At 33.2% G+C, this 20,264-nt stretch overlaps 3 protein-coding genes across 3 annotated transcripts; 2 read left to right on the top strand and 1 right to left on the bottom strand.

Annotated features, from left to right (window-relative positions):
• Positions 1-3,989: 3,989 nt before the first annotated feature.
• K441DRAFT_535188 (uncharacterized protein) lies at positions 3,990-4,175 on the top strand (the record flags this gene model as incomplete). The annotated part of the gene is made up of 1 exon (XM_067642360.1): positions 3,990-4,175. A coding segment is annotated over one exon (186 nt), but the record flags the coding sequence as incomplete, so codon positions are not given.
• A 4,526-nt stretch (positions 4,176-8,701) lies between these two features.
• Positions 8,702-8,896, bottom strand: K441DRAFT_534254 (uncharacterized protein; the record flags this gene model as incomplete). Its single annotated transcript, XM_067642323.1, has 1 exon — positions 8,702-8,896. A coding segment is annotated over one exon (195 nt), but the record flags the coding sequence as incomplete, so codon positions are not given.
• Positions 8,897-12,290: 3,394 nt separating this feature from the next.
• K441DRAFT_534955 (uncharacterized protein) lies at positions 12,291-12,470 on the top strand (the record flags this gene model as incomplete). The annotated part of the gene is made up of 1 exon (XM_067642351.1): positions 12,291-12,470. A coding segment is annotated over one exon (180 nt), but the record flags the coding sequence as incomplete, so codon positions are not given.
• Between the last annotated feature and the right edge of the window lie 7,794 nt (positions 12,471-20,264).

Raw genomic sequence — 20,264 nt, 5'->3', positions numbered from 1 at the left:
CCCTCTAAAAATTAATGGCCTTATATAATTGCTTTTTTAAAATTACTACTTAACCTAGAAAGCAGATTTACTATAAAGGACCTAATTTATTAATAAATCGTAAAGATAATTACCTATACAAAGTATACTTCTTTTATTTTTATAAATTTTACTAGTAACACCTAGTATATATATCTTTTACAATTACAGAATAGATATCCTTTAAGAATAGTTTTACAGTTACAATAATTCTAAGACACGCCCCACCCTATATTATTAATTGGATACAACTTGCCGTAAAGATGCTCTTAACGTAATAGAACCTAATATTTGCTACGATTTATACTCCCACCTCTACAGCGATATAGACTGAAAAGATGCGCTTATACTTATAGACGATACTATTTATAATAAACTGCTTATAGGCATAACTAATAAGGAGGTTATATTAACCCTTAACCTAATACCTAGTTAACAGCTTATAACTTCAATTTTCTAGCTTAAAGAGTTACGTTATATAAGAGTCCTTAACTATATAAGTAAGTAGGAGTTAGGAAGAGCAACTGCAATTCTTAAGGTGCGGAATCTAAGTCGTTATTATTATCCGTGTTTAGTTGCGGTCGATCTATTATTTAAATAATACGATAGCTGTAAAAATATATATTCTCTAGGGGAAACTCAATAGATTATAGATTGTAAGGTTTATACCATCCATTAGCGATATAAGTTAGATAAGAATAAATGCCCGATTTATATACCTCTAAAGAATATTCTCTCTTATTAATCGTCGGATTACCTTATAGCAATTAAGCCTACACATATAATAGTACTTGGCATTATCTCTTAGCCAAATAATTTAATTCGTTACGCCCTAGTACTCTTTAAAGAGGACGGGCCAATATATTAGTATAAGGCGTAGGTATTAGAAAGTTATTTCGGTAATGTATTTACAGATAATCTTAAAGTTTTTAACTCTCTTCCGGTTAATTTACGATTCTATAAAGTATAGTCTATAAGTAGATGCCTACTTAAATAGCTAATATATCCTTTAATGGAAATTATAAAAGACTGCATTTGTAACGGGCTTATATAAATACCTTTAAGACGAAGCTTGTAGATTGCTACTATACAAAGATACTAAGCTAAAGAAAAGAAGAGGAGGAAGGCCCTTAGGGGTTAACGCAAATATAAAGGGGTCGCTAAGGTACTAAGTGGTAAGCGAGCCAATAGCGATTTTCCATGCCCAGCATAGAAAATCCTAATTAGTTAGTAGACGTCAGGGTCAGCAGAATTTAGCAGAATTTAGTAGGATTTAATAGGTAACGTGCCCTAGCACCGTCATAGTATTAATATAGAGGATCTTAAGTATATAAGCTAGTATAAGGAAAAAATAATTAGTTCCTTATTAACTTAAAGTAACAATTTACGTTAATATATCTACACAGCCTAGATATAGATAAGATGGTATATAAGAGAAAATACGATTTAGATTTAGATTCTATAGTAAGTTTTATAGTAGAGTAAATAACTACTGCGGTTCTAGAATATCCTTAGGCTAATATATAACTATATAATTCTCGGGATATAGATGCGCATTTAATTATCGCGAAGATATTCCTAGTCTCTATAGAGCATATCCGCTAGTATATACTTAAACCTATTTAGATATATACGATAATATCACAACTAGCAGTCCTAGCCGTCGACCTCGCTTACGCCAATGCTTTAGGTGCCTAAAAATACCCATTACACTAATAAAATGCTCCCCTCTAAAAATTGAGGGCCTTATGCAACCGCTTTCTTAAAATTACTACTTACTCTAAAAAGTAGATTTACTATAAAAGACCTAACTTATTAGTTAATCGCTAAGATATTTAAGCATACTTCTTCTATTTCTATAAATTTCATAAGTAACGCCTAATAAATATACCTTCCCTAGCTCCAGAATAGATACTCTTAAAGAAGAGTTTTATAGCTGCGATAACCTAGATACGCGCTTTCGCCTATATTATTAATTAAATGCAGTTTATTATAAAGTTGTCTTTAAAAATATAGAGCATAATACTTGCTATAATTTATACTCCCGTCTCTATACTAATTTAGACAAAAAAGAGGCACTTATACTTATAGATAATGCTACTCGCACCAAATTGCTTACGCAGATAGCTAATAATAAGGCTAGGATATCAGCCTTCAACCTAATAAACGACCAGAATTTCTCGACTACATTGTGTTGGCTTGAAGAGCCACTTTATATAGAACTCTTAAAGGATATAAGCTAGGCAGAGTTGGAAAGAGCAATTTTAATTATAACTATCCGTAATAAAAAAGGAGCAAAGCAGCTGGCTCCTTCGCCATTAATTGCGACCGGTTCGTTATCTAAAATATACGCTTAGTGCAAAGATGTTCATAGTATAGGGGAATCTATATAGTCTGCAGACTGTTATATTTATTCCTTCTATAAGCAATACAGACCTAATAATAATAAGAATAAATGTCCCGTCTATACACCTCCGAAAAACGTTATCCTTTGCTAGTTGTAGAAATACCTTAAAGCATAGACTAGCAGAATAATGATAATCGGCCTTATATCTTAGTTAATATCCTTAATTCGCTACGTCCTAGTAACCTTTAAAGGTAATAGGTAGGCGTATTAGTATAAGGTGTAGGAAATTGAATTTCATATAGGTAGGGAGAATTTTAGGGCATTGCTAGATAAGTTTAGAGCTGTTTCAATTAATTTACGATTTTATTAGGTGCAATTTATAAACAGATAAGTAAATAAAGGACGAAATTAAACCCTATAAGTATCTAAACTTCCTATTTAACTAGCTAGTACATTCTTTAGCTTTAAATAGAGTAATTAATACTACATTAGTATAAATAGTCCTAGGTAAGCAAGCAGTATAAAGAAAATCCATTAATTTTCTTATTGCCTTTAAAAGGGGTACACTATCCCTTGTAACGGTAGCGTCCTACTACTAAGTAATTATGTACTAATAAAATAATAATTGAAACACCTTGGCTTAATCCAATTAGTTCAATAATTATAGGACATATTTTACAGTTGTAAGGGATAACGCATCCACGTACTAGGCCATAGGTTAAATAGTACGTAAAGAACACAATATTCAAATTCTAAAGTGTATTACTATACTTATAGAGAGTTTATACAAACATTTAAGCGCCATTTACTTCTTTAACCTTCCTTTTTAATGCTTATATTAGCCTTTATTTAGCAATAAATCCTCCCATAAATCCTCCCCAGTATTCTCTATTCTGGCTTTATATCTATCTAGTCTATTATCTAAGGGATCTTTAAAAAGGTATAATGGCGCAGAGGCTAAGTTATATAAAGGTGGAGATGAAGCTGCGATAGGCGTTTCTAGTATATCTTCGGCCTAGTAAAAGGCCTAGTGGCCTATTTAAGAAATGCGAACCTATATACAACAACAACGGACTTACCTTAGTGTTATGTTTTAAATAAGGATAATAATATATATATTTAGATCTTTAAGAGGATAAAGATTTAAGCAAGTAGGATAATTATAATTATCCTAATATAGAAAGACAAGAACATGCTTACTAAAACTCCTACTAAAGAAATTTGATATTTTAAGGAGAATGACTCCGCGTAATTCTAATAAAGGGTTTATATAATAGGGGGGTAAGACTAATAAGACCGATAAGACTAGTAACACATCACTTTTCAGCTAAGGGTGAAAAAATAATATTTAACCATTATAACCTAGCCTTATGCTAGAACCTTTTAGTATAACGCGCTAATCCTTACACCCTAGCAGAGAACAATTTGAAATAATCTGCGGAACATTAACTCTATTAGCGGAATAATACTCAAAATATAACTTCTTACTATGGCTTCCGTAGCTATCCTAGCTATCACTCCTATTATACAAGCTGCTTAAGCCAAAATTTACAATAAATGCTTATTTAAAGTCTACCTTTAGTTAGTTACTGCGGACCATTCGTTTAATATAATTACTCTTTAGCCTGCCGATATCTATAATAAGACATACCAAGTACCTAGTCGTGGCGGCGTGTTGTTAAAACTCTTAATTACGGAAATAACTACGAACTTTACCCTTATTACCCAATTTAAATACACTCTAGTAGGAGGCAAAATTTGGTACAATATATTAAATATCAATTGTGTAACCAACTCCTACCCTTTTTAGCCCTATAGACTGTATATATAGAGTAGCCTAGGCTGCCTAACTCGTAGCTATATTACTAGCGTACCTATTTACGCGGGCGCATATAATAACCTAAATGATAATGAAAATACTCTCTCTTATAGTGGGAATTCTAATATATCACTCTATCTATACACCGAAACTCTTCCGCTTTCGTACTAGTAAGTAAAATGCTTTAGTAATTATCTAGTCCTACATTTCTTTGCTAATCTTTATTACGGAACTATCTTAAATATCTTACTAAGAAAACATAAATTAAATTTACTATTTAGTTACCCTCAATATAGGAATCAATTATAGCTTAATATATGCTTTTTATAGTAGAAAATATAAATCTTTTATAGCTAGAAAATCTTGCTCTATATTTATTTATTAATTATTTAACCTAAACTAAAACTAAAACTTACCTTTACTTAGGGCTAATTATATAATAAGTCACTAAGTAAATAGGCGCAATTTAGAGACTTACTTAGCGGGCAAACTCGCTAGTTCTAGAGCTAGTATAGTACTAGCAATATATTTAGGCCTAACTATTTTATAGTAGCTATTACTTTTATACATCTATACTAAATACAAATAATTAGCGTACGTAGGTAGGCTAGCTATAAATGTCAAGTTTTACCTCTATCTTACTCTTACTATATTACTTTAACTATAGCAGCGAGCATTATTATAGCGCTTTTATCCATCTTTTATCTTACTTAGTCGCACCTCTTTATAGGCAATCCGCCGCCTTTCTAATAGAGTAAATTTACCGATATTACGCAATTAGTTATGCTAATAAATGGGATTAAGATTTATAGCCAGCAGCCTTTCCCGTGTAAGGGGCACTATATTAGTAATAACAAAGCTACTAATAAACTAGGAGTTATATAGCAGGCTAGGCAGAACGTCACCTTCCAATATAACAAACTAGTGGTAAGACTTAACATATATTTACTAACACTCAGTATTAGACTGTTTAATTCTATAAATACTATAAGCCCTACTATAAACCAAATAAAGGGAGCCGCTTATAGTGGCGGTTTATATCAAATTTTATTCTCCTATAATTAAGGCATAACATAGGTTATAGTTTAGAACTTTAAGGGAAATTGCCCCTAGGTTAGAAAGGGTAAAGAGGGGATAGTAACTAATTATTATAATATAAACCAAGACTACCATTTTATAATCCCTGAAGATTTTCCTTTAGAAGATAACGTCATTGTTATATAGTAAGGCCTTTATTTCTACCGTGCTTAGATTAATAATAATAATTTTAGGACCTAGATTAATAACACTAGAAATTGAGAATTCTATATATTGTGCTCTCCCGTTAAAATAATAGGGGTTAGAGCGTCCGTTTTGGTTATACCTTAGGGTTCGCCACTACTAATTGCTAATCTCCAAGCTAATCCTTCCGCTCTTTTTATAAATGATTAAATTTAGGCGAGCTATTATATAGATGATTCGACAGCTATTATCTACCTAGATATATATAAAGGATATAACCCAGTTATATAAGTGCCAAAGGCGCTAAATCTTATGCCCTTTCTAGGAGGGGAAAATCTTGTTTACGCCTCTAATAATTTAAATATGGTGAAGGCGCTTTAAAGAGGGCTTCAAAGTAGGGCATTTTAGAGTAGAGTTTAAAGTAAGACTATCCGCTGGATTTTCTAAGGGCTATACTTACCACCGTAAATTTATATAGGCAATGCATATCCGCAGGCATCACAGGGAGAGGCTTCGCCGCTAGTTCCCTCGTTATCTTTATCTCTTTCTCTACTATCGTCTTCTACCTCCCCCCCCAATGCATCTTCCCGCCTATTATTAGAGTTAATATTTCCTCACTTAGTACTTTTAGTCCTTCCTCTCTTAGAATCTTTAGCTTTTGCTTTTACCTCTAAGCAACAAGGCTCCCTAACTTCATCTATATTAAGTACTTAGGTTATAAATACTTCTACTTCTAACTCTTTTTTACCTACTAGTAGATTGTGTTTATAATTAATAGACTCTAGTATAATCTCCCCTAGCACGTTATAGACGAGTAGTATTTCTATAGTAACTACTATACTATCTAGTTCGGACGCGGTTATAACGTTAACTATTACTACTATTTTAAGCGCTGCGACTTATTTACTTATTGAGATTTTCTATATAAACCCAGACTCGCCATATCCCTTCTATATAGCAATTTATCAGTCTTTATAAAAATATGGATAAGGTAAGGGGATTTTAGAATATTCTATTATTAAACACTACTTTGTTTTTATTTAAAGCGTTCTAGTATAGACAACGGCTAGGGTTTTAGTTATAGGGGGAAATTAAATTAAGCCAACTTGCTACGTTTTTACACTATAACAGAATATTCTATTAAACTTTCCGCTATAGGCAGTTTACTACCATATTACTTACCACTAGTTTCTGTTGCCTATACCTACCTTATATATATAAAGAGACCTTCTAAAGTCAGCTTTAATCAATAGAGTTCTCACTCTTAATCGTACTATTTAATAATAGGGAATTTGCTAAGGGAATGGACGAGTAGGCTAGAGATACTATTAAACTAGGTAACGTCCCCCACTGCGTAGTATAATGGCTTGCATAAACGCCTCTAAACCGAAGCTTATAAAATGCTATCTTATAAAGATACTAAGCTAAGGAGAAGGAAAAGGGGTTACTAGGACTGATGTAAACAAATATATAAAATAAGCCGCTAAGGCGCTAGCTTTAGGCGAGCCAATTATAAGTCGGCAGAATATAGTAGAATTTAGCAGTAATATATAATAGCGCCGTTATAACACCTAAGCCACTAGCTTAACTAACAGTTCCAAAAGCCGATAAAGTGCCTTATTTACCAGACAATGTACTATAAATACCTATAATATTAGTGTCACCAAAGGCTCTTACGTTATTATATAATCTAATTAACCGGGACACTTCTGCGCTTAATAAATAAAGCAAACAGCGCCTATAGAGGCATATATAGAAGCTCGCAAGTGCCGCCCAAATATCCTTTACTAAATATTCCCTTTTTTAAGATTAAAATCAATTCTTATATAAGATAAATAATAAAGCTAAAGTTCGCCGATTAACCTAATAAGTAGTCCTAGGTAAGGCAAAGGTAATAAGCTTTAAGGACCTTAAGGAGGCATAAGTAAAGCGTGCTAAGAAGGACAAAGCTACCGCAAATAAGCCAAAACGTAATTGTAAGCGTAAGAATCCTGCGCCGGAGGCGGATATGCTAGACCCAGAGCTAAAGCTAGAGCTAGAGCCAGAGCCAAAGCCTTAGAGAGCCCTAGTAGTACGGATATATTAAAACAGTATTGTTAAAGTATAGGTACCTTACGCTAGGAGTTATACAGATTATATAGGAATTTTAGAGGCGTATCTAGCAGTCACTAGCTTTTATTAGTTATAGTTACTAAAGCAGATTTTATATATTCTAAGCGTCCGCAGGGGGGAAAGGTTCTATAATACTATGGCCCTAACAGCCACGGGAAGTTAGTAATGGCCTTATTAGTGGCGCGCGGGTAATAAGCCAAGTACACTTATAAAAGAATGGTTAATAGGACCATAAAGTGCACTTAAAGCGGCCTAATCTAACGCACTAGCTTATTATACGATTAATAAAATCTAACTATACCCTCCTGCCCTCGTTCAAAAACGTGCTATTGACGTATATTAACTAGCGGGGTTTTCTAAGCAGCTACTAATGTATATAGTAATCGCATCTCTAAAATCTAGCAACCTGTAGACACTTAATATATACTATATCCTAGCTAACCAATACAGGCGCCCCGTGTTATCAGCGTTAAGAGCTAGCTAGAGGCATACTATTAAAGCCAATACTCTTAGGTATAAAATAGCTAACTTAGCTTATCTAATATCTGTCCCTAAGTATAGAGACGCACCTTAACTTAAGCAAAATATATACCTACGTTAACAACCCCTACTTATACTCTAAATATAACCAGAACCACACCTTCCCTAAATAATTATATAATTACTACCGGAATGGCAGTACGGCAACCGGCCCTTATAACAATCCCATACCGGCTAAAGGGGTAAACGGATAAATAATTACCTTTAGTAGTTCTAAGAAGCCTAGGAAATACCCGCTCTACGCTTATTATATAGCCCCGTCCTCCTAATTTATTATCGCCTTACTAATCTATAGGTAAGAAACACGAGCAAGCCAAAAACTAAAACTGTAATAGTTGTCTTAAGGAGGGAATAAATAAAGGGATAGGTTCTACCACAAAAGTTAATAGCTAAACGGCGTTAGTATATAATAGTTAAGGGAGATTAATAAGTAGCACACCTTTAAGAATATTATCTGCACTTATAAACCTGCTTTACTAGCACCCTATAATAATATCGCCCATTAGTTCTAGACTTTTTATCTTAGGAAACTTAGATTGTTTAAACAAATTAGTAATTTCTATCTCTTTAAGCCTAAGCTCAAAGTATAGAGGTTTGCCTATCTAGATTTTATATAGGGTAGAGCTAAGGGCAAACAGGTCTGCCTAAGTTAATTTCAGGTTAGCTCTAGGATATTTATAGCTCGCAGTTACTATAATAGATGGCTTAAAGCCATCTAATAAGGAGCCACTAAAGTTGAGGAGCTTTACGTATAGGCTGTCGTCTAAGGAAATGTTGCCGCACGTTAAATCCGTATAAATAACATTTATTAAATAAACAAAGGCAAGCGCACTAGTAACTTATTAAGCCCATTAAAGGCGTTGCTTAGTATAAATCTTATAGGTTTAAATATATTGGCGGAGTCTATTCTTACTTATATATTCTAGCTAGATACCAAATCCAAAGGTACTATAAAACTTTAGCAAACCTTTATGCCCGCCGTATTACTAGAACCGCTTATAGATCTATCTCTTAACTTTAACAGCGGGCTCTTCTTCTACTTAGTAAGGATATTTAATAATAGTATTAAAGGAGGAGTCTAGGTATACTATGCTCGTAAGTCCGGAGTTAAGGTAGTTTATTATATTAAACCCGGTTAAAAATCTAATAGCGGTTATCTTTTAGTTATGCGGTAGAGGAGTAAGGGCGGTCCTAAGTTAATATAACTCGTATAGCTTATATAAGCAGCTGTTTATTACTAGAGGGTATAATTCTTCTATAAAAGGGTTAAGAGAGGGATATTATTACTAAAACCGTATTAGGGAATATAGTTATAGCAGCGAAGTGGCTTAAGGAAGGTAGTAAGGCTTATTAGTCCGTAATAGGGAGGCGCAATTATAGAATAGGGTAGACGGCAGCAAGCTTAAAGACAGGGCGGACGTAGTTAGGAGACAATGTGGTCTATTAAATACTATAAGCAGTTTATTACAGCCAATACGGTCTACCACAAGTCGCGCCTTAAGAAGTCGCAGATTAAGCGCGTTATTAAAGATGCTCGGAGGCGGCGGTAGAGGTAGCTTCGTGTCTATGCGGTTAAAGAATAGGAGGCTTTACTAAGGCTCTATTAACGCTACCTTAAAACTTAAGGTGGCATACTAAACAGCCTACAGCATTCTTTAAGCTTAATGGCGTTAGGCTAGGTGTCCTTACCATTCTAAACCGCGTAGGGCTTAGCCTTAAGGTTATAAGAAATACCAGCTATATATACTACAAACTATAGGCGTAAGCTATAGGTTAACCTTGGCTTGCTTACGCATATTTAGTTATAGGGGTGGCAACCTTATATAAATTTGCGTGCGATAGCAAACACTAGGCTAATAATAGCTCACTATATTGTTTTTAGACTCTCCGGTTTAGGTAATACTCTCTTTATATATTTTAAGTGTTTAGAGCTTATAAGTAGTCCTATAGCGAAGGAACACTATTTTACGCGATAAGAACTATCTCCGTAACTTAAGCATAATAGTAATAATATAATCGTAATTTTTAGGTAGGAGAGGTCTTTAACGTTTATAAATAGCTATAGTATAAAGTATATACAGAACTATAGCAAATATTAATATATATAAAGAGATTGAGTTACTAAAAGTTAAAGTACCCCTTATATATTCCGGCTCGGTGTGTCTTACTTTATAGTAGGGGACGTTAATAAGTACAATATTAGTAAGATTAGGGGCCAGTCTGCTAGGTTTAAGGCAATTTAGTAATATAAATTATAGCTACTAAAGCGGATCCCTATTAGGCCTATACGGACTACACCTTATATATATATAGGGAGAAAACTCCGTCTAAGAAAACCCCGTATTCTATCTCCGCCATTAGGCCCCACCTATATAGTACCTACAAGTTGCCTATCCTCTATATTCTTACCTTTAATCTCTTTAGGGACCGCTACTGCCTATAGACGCGCTAGTATTTTAAATTTTCGCTCTACTACTATAATGCTCTTAAGGGGCGCCTGTCGCCATCCGCCCCCTTACCTTCTACCGCTATTCTTCCTAGCTAAAAGATATATAAATAAGGGCTAATTAAGACGCCTTTTAGTATTAGGGGCCTTTACAGCCTTTTAAGAGGCGCTAATTTAGTAAGTGTTCCCTTTGATGGGTTCTTTTCAGCCGTGCTAGGGCTGAAGTTTAATAATATCTTTTGGGCTAGCAAATGACGACGCTACCATATAAATAGTTAGCTTTATATACAGGAAGGTAAGAAAGTATATTACTACTTCTTCTATAAAAAAAGGCCAGGAGGTACGTAGCGTGGAAGTATATATATAGTATTTACCCTGCCTATAAATAAAAATATATATATTCGCACTATACTGCGCGCCAATTTCATGGGCTCTCTAAAGGAAATTATTCTAACGTTTACGGAACAATTCCTAGACTACTCTTTTCTTTTTATCTACCATAATTTTTAGGGTTAATGCTAGGATTAGGCACTTACTTCTTTATAAATTTTTACCTACCTAGCCTAGGACGGCTTTACACCCTACACCTAGGTATAAGCTAAGGCAACCAGATACTACTGCCCTTAGGGAATTACGGGCATTATCTCTTACACTTCGTTGCCTTCAGATTTAGCTTATAATGTCTTTAATGCTATATTAAGTAATGCTACATTTAAGTTTTACTCCGCGCCACATAAAGGTAAAAAAATACAACTTATAATAAACGTTACCACATAATATACGGCTGTATTAGTGGGCGGCTTTACGCTTCTACTGCTATACCGCATAATCTCTTATATTATACGTTTTCTCTATACCTTATCTACCTTCTTCCTTTTAAAATATCTTGTTTATCCTTATATTTGGCGAGGAAATACTATACCTAAGAGGCCAACCCGAATTTTTCTTTTAAGCGTCACCTTATACGTCATTGCCAACGTTTTATATATAACCATTAGAGTTAGATCCTTTGCTTAGATCGGAACACATATAGGCATAATATCCCTTGCTAATATAATCCCGGTTATAGCGGAATCGCTTAATATAATTACCAATTACCTTAGCGTTTCCGTGTAAACGTAATATAAAATCTATATATATATAGGAATAGTCACTTTTCTATAAGGATTAGTCTATATAATTACTCCATTTATAAATTAATAACCATTTACACTAAATCTATTAGGAATTTGGGGGCTTATTATATATTTAGCCCGCCTTTAAACTATTACCCAAAAGCAAATTAACTTTAATGCTAGGGAGGCTTATCATTAGCATTAATATGCCTTCTTTCTACTGGTTTTATTCAGAGGGCTATTTATAAATTCTTCTTTTAATTCCATATACTTCTCTCTAAAATCCTTATCTTCGCTCTTTAGCTTTATATTAAGGGAAACCCGATAGCAGAAATATATCTACTTATTAGGGTATCTGCATGGGCTTTCTTCACAACCTTTAAATAGATATTCTGCTTATACCTAAACTTTTCTTAGAATAGATCTTAAACCAAAGCAGAAGTAATATAAGAAAGTAGAGCCCTTTACGTCTTAGTTTATATACCTAAACCCTAAAAAGTAAAAGCTAGTTAATATATTTATCTTTCTATTTCTAAAGCTAGCTTCTAGTCTATCTTTTAACGCCACCCTTTTGTAATATCAGGCTGGGATAGTAACTCAGATTGATTAAAAATACATTTACTTATTAAACCCCGGCGAGGGTTTACTAGAAAGCTTACGAGTTATATAAATACTTTAATATCGGCATTTATTAACGGGCCATATAGGGTTAGATATAATTTTAGCAATTTTAGAACAGTACTAATATTCGCAACTAGTATTGGAGTTACTAGCTACCTAGTATATATCAATAAACTTATCCAAGGCTATAGACGTTACAAAGTTAAAACAAGGCGGATAGTACTTATATAGAAGCTGGACGCAGATAGTACATTTACCTTAAATTAGACTAGATTAAATGCTAATACTATTAAACTAGGTCAGTAATTATAGGTAAAACCATTTATAGATTAATTACTAATAGATAATACTAAGGAATATATAAGTAGCACTCTATATATATAAAAGCAAACCTAAGTAAATTAATAAAATATTAAGGTTAAAATATATCTTCCTTAGATAGAGGAACCTAAAAAAGAATATAGTAAGAAAATCAAGGCGATACAAGGGAGGCTAAATATTGCAAATGTTCTGCAAGAGAAATTAGCAGTACTTAATGGAAAAACAGTAATATTAGGTAGCAAGTCTACGTTAAACCTATACTAAAGCTGCTAATTTTATATCCAGTTAGTGCGAGAATAGATATTTGGGATAAAATCCGGAATTACGTTTCTTATAACCTTTATTAGGATTTACGCCTAGTCAACTTAGAATTTCAGCCTCCAAATAGCTATTTAAAATAGCTCGATTTCTCTTATAAAGGGCTCCCTAAGTAAATTAATAGCAAGTACTACAGAGTCTTAGTAGATAGATATAAATAATAGGGATATAGTAAGTGCTTAGAGGATTTCTTTATTAGGCTCTTATGACTATTATCTTTATTTTTATAGAAATGGCTATAGTATTTATAGCTTAGATAAGAGAAATCGGGTAGGGATAGCGTCCGTTCTAAAATGTACCGCTGCTGTATCTATATACTATTATATAAGTAGGAATCTATAAACGCTCTAGAAAACAAGAATCCTAATAGTTAATTTATATTCTACTTAAGATGTGTTAAAGTATTAATACCAATACTAACGCACCTAAGGATACAACTAAGCGAAGGAGGGATTAAAATGATTTAACTTACCTATCTCACTATGACGGTGCTGGAGCTTATTACCTGCTATATTGCCGTTTCCTAGGCAATTTGCCGCAATTTGCCATTTTCTAGGCAATCTGCCAAATTCTACCAAATTCTACCAAGTCGCTATTAGCTCACTTACTACTAGCGCCTTAACAACCCCTTTATATCTTACCAGTCTCTACCAATCTTCTTTTTCTCCTTAGCTTAGTATTCTTATATAGTAGCAATCTATAAGCTTTAGTTTAGAAGCATTTATATAAGCCCATTATACTTACCCATCTTATTTACCTCATCCATCCGGTTTAATCACTTTATCTACTTTATCACCCGCTTAGGCAACCCCTAAAAAGAGTGTTACGGCACTATTACGGAACAACTACGGCACTAATACGGACTCTAGTTAGGGGCTTAGCTGGAGCCTTAGCGCTATATATATAAACGTATCCTTTCCTTAACCTTCTTCTAGTCCTTAACTTAATATTTTCGTTAATAGACTACCAATCGTATAGGCTTACGCGTCCCTCTTACCGTACTTATACCTTAATTAACTAAGTCGCTAATAAAAAGACACCCTCTAGAATGAAACGCCTTTTACTACTATATAATATAAGCGGGTTACAGGTAGGTTATAATAAATTATAGTATTTCTGTTATTAGTAGATCTTAATAAATAATATATTATACTAATGCCTTTATTAGTGGAGTATAATAGATTATACAAATAACAGTCTCTAAATTCACTCTATAAATGTAATTTAAGAAGCATTCTATAAAGATATACGTTTTCAGCGTAGCCTAAGTTCCTATAAGGGCGAGCCTAAGCTTTATTCTTTAGATTAACTCTTACACCTAAGCCTTAATCTTAGTAATATCCACCTATAAACTTTCTACTTATATATACAACTACAAATCCACACGGTATTTAGCAACTAAGTAGTAATATAGGAAAAATATCTAGCGACCGTATATAACAACCAGACCTATTACTATAATAACGGCAAATATTAAAAAGTGCAGCTTACGGCGCATAGAAATTAATACTAAAGATTAAAAAGCTGGGTAAGTGGCCGATGCCAAGCCTATAGATAAGGGAGATAAACTTAGAGTAAATTCCCTAGTTATTTATAGATATCCTAACGGAATTTCCAAAGGGGTTATATTACGCCATTTTGGTTCAGGTAAGATAACAACACTAGGCATATTTATAGTACCTATAACTAAGTAGCCATTACCACTAAGGGTAATAGTTATGTCCAAATAGAGAACTCCCGTTTTGGAGGCGAGCTGTGTCCAGGTTATATAGTAAAGTAAAGTTTTAAATACAGTCCTAGTTATATTTAGTAGGACTTTTTAAAAATTCTAAAAACGCTACTTACTTTATTAACTGGGAATCTAAACAATTATAGGTCACTTACACAACAACTATACATAAAAAGGTAATTAATTTAAATAGCATTACAGCAAAAATTCCAAGAAATGCTTATATATTTAGATTAAATAGATATAATGCGGTAGTTATATTTATACTAAAGGATAAGCAGAAATAGAGAGTGGCTAATTTGCCTTAGTCCGGAGATGTTCTAAGTAGAGTTTAGATTTACCGCGAATAACTAATATCTAGGCCCTCCTAAATAAGAGGTCACTATAAAAGTAATCCCTAACCAATTCTTCCTTTTCTATAAGCCTAGTACAAAATAGTAGCTAGCAAGTATAGAATAGTCTAAATGTTAACATTGCGAGGACTATCTATATATTAGGGTGACTTTGCGGCCAAATCTAATAAATACATTAGTAAGAAGGCTACATTTAGTAATAGGCCCTCTTTCTTAAAAATGCCAAAAGCCAAAGCTAAGAAAGGAACTCGCTCCTAACTAAAGGAAGGAAAAGCCAAGGTTATTCAGCAGCAAAAGGTTATTTAGTAGTAAAATGAAATTAAAGCTTTAAGACTTTAATTAGCGGCTATAGAGAAGAAGAATAGTGGAGAAGAGAGTAGCGAGCAGAGTGAAGAGGATTAAAAAAAAACTAAAGAATTGGCCTAAGAAATCGCCAATTAAGATAAAGAGTTATAGGAGTTTATACGGGATAACCAAATAGAATTAGATAACGAAGATGGTAAAAACGGCGTAGGCTCTAAGGACGTAAATAAAAGGCCTATAGAGTCCATAAAGCCTAATAAAGAGAGAGAGCCGCTTTTTGTTTTATAAGAGCTACAGAATGCAGACCCCTAGGGCGTAAAATAAACGCCTATAAAATAAGAGTCTTTGGAATAAAAGTATATAGGGTTAGAGCCTACTATAAAAAGCAAGTTATAAGATAAAATCTATAGGGAGCTACTTTATATCGCCGCGAATATGTAACCTAATTATAATACTCCTTATAGGACCACTATTGCATAGGTAGGTAATTAAAAGGAAGTCATTAACTGCTACGGTCCGCGTAATGCATCTATCCATAGAATTATAAGAGGGGGAGTAGAGGATAATTATACATTTCCTCCTAAGAAAAAATATACTAACCCTATCTACAGACTTAGGGATATAAGAAGACTAGATGGTAAATTTCTATACACTAATAAACATATTTTTTACCTTCGCGTAGTTACGTAGAAATCCCAGTACCCGGAAAACCCTAGAGAAGATTTAAATTTAATTTATTAGGATAAAGCGGAGAGGCTAGTAAAACGTTTTCCTACTATATATATTCTAGTTAACTAGAATACAAACAATAAACTAAAACGGTGTTAGGAGACTAGAGGAACCCTTTAAAATAAGTAGGGCACCAAACTAGCTAATAAAAACATTTATAATATAGCTTAGCAATTTAAAAAAAGACTTAAGTAGTACTTAGCTAATATACGCCCGGCTATAAACAGATCTCCTATACCTAGTATTCTCTACCCAACGTCTTAGCAGTTCCGCGAAATTTTAGGCACTTCGGCTCCGACTAAAACTCTAGCTCTAACTAGAACTCTAGCTCTAACTAAAACTCCTACTCTAGCTATAGGGGCAGCTAAGATGGCTATATTAAACGCTATTCTTAAAGATTTTAAGGAACTCTACTGCGAGCTAGCCGGGGTTAATAGTTTTAACGAACTTAACACTATAAGTAGGGTATAATAGATTGACGTATAGAAGATAAAAAAGGCAAGGTATATAGCAATAGCTATCTAATTTTCCCCCAATAGTTCTTTATTTATTTTTTATATAGTTTAAAAACAAAAGACAAAAAAAGAAACTTAAAAGGGGGGCGTTTTCTTATTTAAATTTTATTTGTTTTATAGCTCTCCTTTATTATACTTTCTCTTCTTTATTTATAAAATAACTATACTATAAACAAAACTATTCTTTAGTATTATTTATATCACAAGCCTCACATTTAAAATTTTACCTCCTATTAAATACGAGATTCTTTATAAATATAAATTCCTATAGGGCATTGCCACGATTTACAAAAAGCATAGGAAATCTCTATAGGTCTTTATTTATAGTGCCTTAATATAAACTATGTTTTAGTTTAGCGTATTCTTTACAGCTAGTTATTTTAGCGTATTAAACTAACTTACTTAATCCACCTAATCTACCTAATCTACTTAATCTACCTAATTTACCTAATCCGCCTAAGCTATCTAAGCCACCTAGTCCTTTCAATCCTTCTAGGTAGTAATACCTACGCTTCCCTATTACGCCTCACACTAATTAATATAGATTTTAAGACGGTGGGACAGTACCGCTAGGAAACGAGTTCTTTTTCCATTAATGCCTCTATGGCAAGGCGTACTTAATAAGGCTTAGTTTATTAAATACTAAAGAACCATAATAAATTGGTAAAGAATGACCAAGGTAGACTAAGTAATATTAACAAGTAGGTTAGTTAGGTTGTAAATTTTAGCCCTTAACTAAACCAATTAAATTAGTAATTTAACCAGTTAAACCGGTTAAACTAATATAAAATTACTAAATTAAGTAAATGCTAAGCCTATATAAGCTAGTAAACTAGTTAAGAATTTTAACCAATTAGCCTTTTCTTATTGGTTTAACCTAACCTAACCGTTAATATTATTGGGTAGACTTTAGCAACTCCGAGCTAAAGCTAAATTATACCCTACTATCCTTAAGTTTTAAATTAATCTAATGCTTCTTTTTTTCCACCCTAATTTTTATTTTATTTATTATGTTTTAAATAACCCCTAAGGCTTTAACGACCTTTCTTACCCTTATCTAATTTATCGCATAGGTTTCGGGTATAAGCTCCTCTAAAGAAAGATATTCTTTAATTTCCATTCCACCTTTAATCTTAATTTTACCTTCTTCAACACCGAGTTTAGCGAGCCCTTCTATAACTACTGCTAATGGTAATAACATAAAACTCTACATCGTTACGGTTAGGAAGCTGACTTAGCGATTTATTCTGGACACTATAACGGCAAATATAGAAGATATTATTTATTTCTAATTCTTCCCGCCTAACTATTCCGTAGTTCGCGCTAAGTATAAATATAAGTCTAAATTATATTAGTTCCCTCTATACCTTCGTTACTAAACTAATATAAAAAAGACCCGTATGTTCCTTATAAGATAACGGGGCCGCAAAAAACTGGCTTCTTCTCTAGATTTCATCTAATAGATATAGTATCCAACGAGGTAAAGGTATCTTTTTTCCATTTTTAACATATCCGCTTTATTTAATCAGTAATTTATATTTTAATAGCCGCCGTCATAGAACCTCACCATTAATGATACCGCGCTAATATTCTTCTACTATTTAGCTTCTAGATTATACATTTAATAAGGAATAATAGGAGTAATAAATCCTATAAGGGGATAAATTATTTACTATTTCCCCCCCTCCTTTTTTACTTTATTGTTATTGCTATTACTATTTTAAAAGCCATATACATCTTATCTTAGATTAGCCTACTAAAAGTAGATGCAGAATAAGACCAAAACTATCGCCATATAGAGGGTATATACTAAAAATTCAACCTTTATGCTAAACCCTAGCGAACTATTCCCAGCTAAAGCCTTAAGCGTAATCACCTTAACTTAGGCGCCTACGTTAACCTCCCCGTCAACCGCGATAACTAATAGCGCCTTATTGTCTATAACTTTAGTTCTGCCTTTACCTTCCTAAGACCTTTCCAGTGCAGCAGTAGTAGGAATAGTCGTTAGCGTTATAGTAGCACTTACGCTCCTAGGCGCCTTATTTATCTATATTAGCAGAAAAAGATCATCTAGTTTAGATAAGGGCGGCACTATAGTACTCCCTTATAAATTAAAAGCTTTACATCCAGCGTACCGTAAAGTAAAAATATAATAAAATATAATTTTTCAATCGTGACTAGATCTTAAGTGTTAAATTTGTAGTTAAGTAACTTAAATACGTTTTATAGAGGAATAGGAAGGGAAAAAAACAATTTCCTTACGTTAATAATAAGACGGAGAAGAAATTAGTTAATATAAAATAATTAAACAAGTCTATATACCTTAGGTACTTTCCTTTCTTCACTATTTAACTTGAAATTAGCTGTCTTAGTAACTAGTAGCTAGAAGTCTAGCTATACTTATAAGCGTATCTAGGTGCACCAGGCCCTATACATCAATTCTCGTCTTTATTACCTCTATGTTTAACTTTTAAGCCTCCTCCTTTCGTCCTTACTCATAGAATATAAATGCTAAATTACTTATGCTGCTAGTGGTATCTAGATAGTTATTACTAAAAATCTCTCTCTTTATCTTAACTATTTATTTCTACAGCTCCTCCGCTTCTAGAAGTCGGTTCTTTATACAGTATTTAAAACTTAGCTCTTTTATACTTTTTAAAGTCTCGGGATACTATAGGCCTAGAATTCTCTTTCTTATCTCTATTACTTGAGTTTCCAGCTTATCGGCTTCCGTTTACCGTTTTTAATAATAATAGACTTCTGCTAAGACGGCCATTATACTTAATATCTATAAATAGTATTAGCCTAATACCCTATTACTAGTCTCTAGTAACTATAGCAGTAGCTCTTTAGCATTGGTTAGCCGTTTTTACCTAACGTAGATATAAGCTAAGTAGATTTTACTTTTTAAAGTATCCCTATATTCCGGCCCTTTTAGTTTCCTAATTATCTCTACTAGCCGCACCTAGTACTTTTCAGCCTCTATAATTCGGCCAGTTTTAAAATATATCTCTACTAGAAGAGGAATAAGTTCTATCTTTTCTTTTACTCTATTATACTCCGCCATATCTTTTTTATAAACTCTATAATGTTAACACTAGCATACCTTTGGTAAGTAAGCTTTATATAACCAGTTAATACAACACTATAGCCAGATAATATTATCTCCGCTAGGTAACTTCCCAAAGTATATATAGCAGTATTCTTTAGTGCCAATTCCAGCAACATCTTGGATAAGATACTTTTTAGGTATCTAGTCGAAATTGGAGGCCTTTATAGATATTAAAATAAAAAACGGCCTAAAAATAGATAAAAGGGCCTTAAAGAGAACACTTAAGCGTTAATAAAACTTAAGTATAAGAGTTATACGTTAGGGGTAAAGATATATTTAAATTGGCTAGATATAAAGCAAATTAATAGATCCTTAGGGTTTAAAGCCTTTATAGGCGGCAGACACAATATATTAATAGTATTAATTTCGGCTATAGCCTAGCCGGGGTTAGCTCCCCGGTAAAGCTCGCGTACTACCTTAAGTATACCTAGCTTAACTAATACTAGGGATAATCTTGTGTTTAAACACGCAGGGCTCTTATAAATAAATTAGTAAACCTACCGCAGTATTTATAAAATTTAGCAGTCTGCATTTTAAGGTTATAAGGATATAAAATGGCGAATAGAAGAAATTAAATAAATTAATCCAAGTATAGAAATAATATTTATTTTAACTAGTCTAGCCATACAATGTATCTGCAAATTT

This window comes from Cenococcum geophilum (assembly GCF_001692895.1).
Source record: "Cenococcum geophilum 1.58 unplaced genomic scaffold K441scaffold_2, whole genome shotgun sequence".
NCBI classification, from domain to species: Eukaryota; Fungi; Ascomycota; class Dothideomycetes; order Gloniales; family Gloniaceae; genus Cenococcum; species Cenococcum geophilum.
Note: the sequence above shows the minus strand (reverse complement) of the source record. Positions and strands in the feature narration are given on the sequence as shown.